We start from the raw sequence: 6,176 nt of genomic DNA on the forward strand, positions 1-6,176 counted from the left end.
CAAATGTATAAATAATAAAAATAATAATTCACTATTAGCGACTAATAGTTTAGTCGCCAAAGGTATAATTTCCAAAAATGGAATTGACTATTGGCGACTAAAACCTTAGTCGCTGAAAACCTGTGTATTGCCGACTAAAAGTTTTTTTTGTCGCCAAAGGTATTGCCGACCGTCTATTTGCGACAAACCCGGCGACTAAAAGATTTTGTCGGGGAAAGTGGAAATTTGACATTTGGCGACTAAAAAGGGACTTTTGGCGACTAAAAATTTAGTCGCCAAAGGTGTATTTTCTTGTAGTGACTGCTATAATCGGCGACTAAACCTGTTTTTTGTCGCCAAAACCGTAACTTTTCGCTACTAAAGTATTTTAGTCGCCAAAAACTGTGACTTTTGGCTACGAAACAAAGTTTAGTCGCTAAAAACCCTATATTCGGCGACTAAACTTCATTTTAGTCGCTAAAACCCTGCTTTTCGGCGACTATACTCTTTTAGTCGCTAAAACCTTGCTTTTCGGCGACTAATTCCATTTTAGTCGCCATTTTATGCACTTTCAGCGACGAATTTTTTTTTTTTAGTCGCCGTTGGTGTTTTTTGTTGTAGTGAACTACACAACTCGAATTTTTCTAAATCTATCTTATTAGTATTATTATTAATTGTTTGTTTAACTCAATAGATTGTGTTGTTATAAGATATTTGTGCACATAAACATAGTAAAGGAGGATGTATAATAAAAGAATATGCAACATCAGTAGTTTTCTTGACAAACAAAAAAATATATATAGAAAGATGAGGTAGGCAAGAAGCAAGAGCTGTTCAACCATTTCATCAAGAAAATGGTGAAAATTTAGCCAAACAGAAAACTATTATTTATTGATTACAACAACAACAACAACATTGAAATTTATCATTACATACACCGGCAAACTATTTGCACATTTACTTTAAGAGAGTAAATTATTAAAATTACATAACTTCAATAATAGATTATACATATATATATATAAGCAAGAATTAATTATATACTAAGATATCCTTCAGATAAATATTATTGCAGTCACATGGTCTATTCAGTAGAACTGCTAATCCTGGATCTCCAACAGAAGATGATGCTGGTACATTATTAATGAACTTCTATAGATGACATCCATTAGGACGTAGTTGGACATGGAGGGATTGATATATCAGTAATGCCTTCAAGCATCAGAACTACACTTTTCATGGAAGGACGAAGAGCTGGTTCATCTTGAATACACCAAAGTCCCACTTTAACCATGTTCTCTAGTGTCTTCATGTTAACATCTTCATCACCCACAACAATAAGCTTGTTCAACTCCCTCCCAGCAAAGCACCTATAGACCCAATGAGACAGAACCACCTCTTCTGATGTTGATACATTAACTTCCAAGCTTCTTCTGCAACAAACAATTTCCAACAGCATTATCCCATAACTGTAAACATCAGCCTTGACTGATATGGGGTTGTTTCTCTGCCATTCTGGAGCCAAGTATCCTCTAGTCCCCCTGACTCCTGTAAAGGAGCTCGTTTGATCAGGCATCAAAAACTTGGCCAACCCAAAGTCGGAGATTTTTGCATTCCAAAACTCATCCATCAATATGTTTTCAGGCTTTATATCGCAATGAATTATAGGAGTCTCACACTCTTCATGTAGATAGAGTATCCCTCTCGCAACATTTAGGGCAATTCTGATTCTCTCATTCCAATCCGGGCTCCTTTTAGATTTGAAGAGAAGATCTGCAAGAGAGCCATTGCTCATGTACTCGTAAACCAAAAGCCTTTTAGAACCCTCAATACAGTATCCGAGCAATTGGACTAAGTTTCTGTGGTGTTTTCTCCCCATTGCTCTCATTTCTGCCTGAAACTCCCTTTCACCTTCTTCCACAACCTTCTGGAGTTTCTTCACCGCAATTAACCTTTTTCCTCTGCACAAAGTACCTTTGTAAACTGCTCCGAAGGAGCCCTTTCCTAGCTCTTCTTTGAACCCATTGGTTGCTTTTCTGAGCTCACTGTATGAAAACAAATGCAAGGTGAGCTCTGCCGTACTGCTCAAGTTTCCACATTGCAACAGCCTTTTGTGCTTCAAAACTCTAAATTTGTAAATATATGTGCCGGAGATGGAAAGAGCAGCACATGAGCTTGTAAGTAAACCCATAGTTACAAGTAGTATTAACATTACTTCTTTTCTGCTCTTGACCAAAATTAGTGTTGGTGTTGGTGCTGGTGTTGGTGTTGGTGTTGGTGCTGGTGTTGGTGTTGGTGGTAGTGTTGGCTTCTCACTTTTGATGATGCGCACCTTAAAGATTGCCGTGAGCTTGGAGGAGGCTCCCACAACATTTCTTCTAACATATATAAGAGGAAGACTTTGTTTATTGCAATATCTGTGGTCCAATGAGTAATCAGCTGCTTCGCAATAGCAATCCTCCAAACAAGACTTCTCGCAATCTTCTATTGACATTTGTGATTCTTGAGCATATGGAAGGTCTCCGCATTCTATATTCTCCATGGTAGTAATGTTAAATGAGGTGGTGTCATTTTCTATCCCAGTCTCGCACCCTTTTCGAGGGAAGTTTGTGTCGCAGCCGAGCGACCACTTGTTAGGATCAACAAAATGTGTACCGGGAATACAACGGCAATATGGCTGGTTGTCATCTAATGTGCAGAAACTGTTTAAGCCACAATAACCTTTCACTTCACATGGATTTTCCGGCGCTTTCCAATCAATTTGAAACTTGAAATCATTAGTAGTCTCATCAAGAAAATGAGAGTACAATCTGAGAACTCCATCAAAATCAAGTGTTGCACGATAAATGATTGTTTTGTTATTGTTGTAAGATGACTCCGGTTTGAAGGATTTGATTATTCTCAAACTAGTGCTGTTTATGATATCCAGAGTGCCCGTAGACTGATTGAGGTAAAGGGAAAGGGATTTGGGGACTTTCATCAAAGTGCCCGAGGCCCAATAAGCATCTAGTCCCCTATCTGCAGTGTTAAGTGGGTACAAAACAAGCTTCCCATCAGCCTGCATAATGAGTTTATACCGCCCAGTTGAGTATTGAGTGTCTGATAAGCTAGAGATCAGTTGCGCACCCATTGCAAGTGTCTGTCCTCCTAGAATGGTGTTGGTTGGAAAATTAAAAGACTCCCAAATGACTCGGGAGTCAGTGTCGTATAGAACAAAATTTCCCGAATCGAGCATCAAGGCAGAGGCAGCAGAGCCTGTGGTGTTTGCTATCAGCTTCTCTTTTCCGTGCTCTGTTCTCAGAACAAGTTTCCCATTCCTGGTCAGCTCCAGAGTCGAATTGATGGAGGTGATTGGTGGATCATCTCTATTCGCGGTCCATACAACTGTTTTGGTTCTATTGAGCACCAACCAAATTCCGACCTTAAAGCCGGTATCTTGTGTGTAGAAACCAAATGCAAATAGGCCAGAAGAAGAGGACCATGACGTGGGAGGAGTACCACTTGTGGGAGAAAGTGAAGAGCCTAAATTAATTACCATCTTGCTTGAATGATTTTGTTGGGATTCCACAGTGACACACACTAGGAAAATGAGTATTGAGAAGAAGACAGCACGTGATCTCAAACCCATGAGAGAACTTGGAGGGAAAATCAAGCTCGTAACAAAATTTAACAAAAAAATTAGGTGAAGAGTAAGAAGATATTGAAGTCATTCATGATGGAGTAAGCAAGGAAAATAAATTTTAAATTAAACAAAAATTACAATGTAAGAATATATATATATATATATATATAAGGGTCACACTTAGATGGCTAGCCTTAGCCCAAAATAAAGGTTGAGCCACTTAGAAATTTTTGTGTGTCAATAGGATATCATGTGACACTATTTTTCATAAATTATAAATATATATGTCATTTAAAATAAAGGTTGAGTCACTTAGAAATCTTTGCTTGTTTCCTTTAAAATCTGTGAGAGTTTAATAATGAATTGAGTAAGTTATATCAAATGGTTTGTTTAGCTTGTTTTATTCACGAAAGATAGAGTTCTTGTGCGGTGAGTTCCGTGAAACTTGAGCCTGAAGTTTTGGTGGATTCCGAAGTGGCTCACCGTCGTGGATTCAACATCGGTGTTGTAGATTCAATGTTGGGCAAGACAATTTTAAGGTAAAGATGGGGCTAGAAGAGGCACATAAGGGTCGATTTGATTTGGGCGTGAATTCGGTAAGTAATTGAGAGTATACTTGTGTAATTCCTTTGTATTTTCTTAGTGGATTGTTTTATGACTTTTGCTCGTAGTTTTTTTTTATCATAATTGGAGACGCTTCAATTGTGATTTTTCCGCGTTAAATTGTTGTGTTAATTTATTTTTGATTATTTGATTAATATTATTATTTACTGATTAAAATTAATACACAAACACAAATAAACATCTCAAAAATTTTAGATTTTTCAGTTTCATTGGAGTGAGCCCATCAAATCCGCATATCACGTTTCCAGTTGGATCATCTAAAGAGAAGCTTTATCTTCCGCATTTCAATCTCGTCCATTTCTCAACTTTTCCTTGGAGTAGAAATTGAATTGTAAAGTTGGACGCTTAAAATTTCTTCGCACGTGAAGGTACAATTTAGTGTATAGATTTTCGAGCAAGGATCCTCTAGAGTGATTTTTCCCTAGAGTTTCCTAGAGTGCTACATTGTGTGGTTAAGATTTACTGGCAAGTCACATCAATTTTTCTGATGTGACTTGCCAGTAAATCCCAACCACATAATTTAGTACTCTAGGAAACTTTAGGAAAATTTCACTCTAGAGGATCCTTGTGCTAGATTTTCTGCGTGGCCTTAATGTGATAAACGTAAGCATCAAGTTAGTGTCTGGAATGAAATTAGAAGAAGATTATGGGAAGCTATAACTTTTTTATTCCCGTGAAAAATTCTGTTTATCTTAGCCTTTCTAAATATATATATATATATATATATATATATTTTGATCTCTGAGTATAAAACATATATATTTCATCCTTTTCTTATTTTGCATTATCTTTTTATCTTTTGCCAAAAAAATTTCTTTATTGTTTCTATGCTAGTTAAATTTTTTTATTATTTTTTTGATCATCAAAAAAAAATTCATTAAGTAGAATGGACAAGAAAAATATATATAATTTATATATTATATTATACATACATTTGCGTTCATATATATAATAAAAAAATTATTATTTATCTTCTAACTCCTCTGATAATAAAATTCTAATTAATTCCATCTATGTTTAAAGCTAAACTGCATATGAAAAGGAAACCACACGGTAAAGCATTACTTTTTCTTCCTCAAGCTGGACATAACTAATTGCATAAATGTCTCTATTGACTGACTTGACCATTGATTTTAGCATGACATCAAGAGACTCGAAAAATAAATTTTAATGGGTTAAAAAGGGTTTTTAAGTTAAGTAATGTTATGCATAAACGGTTTCCTCACAAAATTTTTATGTTGTGTTTGGTTGGGGGATGAAGAATCTAGAAATTCCTTAGATATTGATTTGTGATTATGTATCAATTTTAAGCAGAATATAACAATCCCAATTAAACAATCAAGACAAAGAAACACAACGATTTTACGTGGAAAAAACCACAATTGGACACCTCCAACTGTGATAAAAAACCACGGGCAACAGCCACAAAACAATCCACTAAGAAGATTTAAAGGAATTACACAGGTATACTCTCAATTACCTAGCGAATCCACGCCTAATTGAACCAACCTCTATGTGCCTCTTCCAACCCGTCTTCACCTCGGAATTGTCTTTACGATGAGCCACTCCGGAATCCACCAAAGCTTCAGGCTCGAATTCTTCAGAATTCTCCGAAGAACAACTCTCTCTTTTGTAGAACAAAACACAACCTTTGATGTACTCTCTTTAAACCATGAGTTGAATACTCAATAAAACATCAAAGAAAACTCACAAAGTATCCTCAGATATAAACCCTAGAACCCAAAAAGAAGATCTGGAGTAGTAATCCTAAAAACTGACCCAACACGCGAATTTATAGAATCTGTCCCGCGATCTCCGCTCGAGCGCCCAACAGCCCGCTCGAGCGTCGTCAGCAAAATATGCGCGTCATATAACAGAGGTCCGCTCGAGCGCTAGAAAGCCCGCTCGAGCGCGAAATCACACATCTCAGTACTTTTGCAGGCGACCAAAA

General features: G+C 36.8%; 1 protein-coding gene across 1 annotated transcript; it reads right to left on the minus strand.

Annotated features, from left to right (window-relative positions):
- Positions 1 to 991: 991 nt before the first annotated feature.
- On the minus strand, positions 992 to 3,632 carry LOC114301901 (G-type lectin S-receptor-like serine/threonine-protein kinase LECRK3). Its single transcript, XM_028246853.2, has one exon. It carries the CDS (start codon positions 3,605 to 3,607, stop codon positions 1,148 to 1,150), a length of 2,460 nt encoding a protein of 819 aa, XP_028102654.2. The 5' UTR covers positions 3,608 to 3,632; the 3' UTR covers positions 992 to 1,147.
- Between the last annotated feature and the right edge of the window lie 2,544 nt (positions 3,633 to 6,176).

Source organism: Camellia sinensis, chromosome 15 (genome assembly GCF_055761805.1).
Source record: "Camellia sinensis isolate YWXY chromosome 15, ASM5576180v1, whole genome shotgun sequence".
NCBI classification, from domain to species: domain Eukaryota; kingdom Viridiplantae; phylum Streptophyta; class Magnoliopsida; order Ericales; family Theaceae; genus Camellia; species Camellia sinensis.

Excerpts from the sequence above, each read along its gene's own strand:
- LOC114301901 (XM_028246853.2), bottom strand. The coding sequence starts at position 3,607 with ATGGGTTTGAGATCACGTGCTGTCTTCTTCTCAATACTCATTTTCCTA.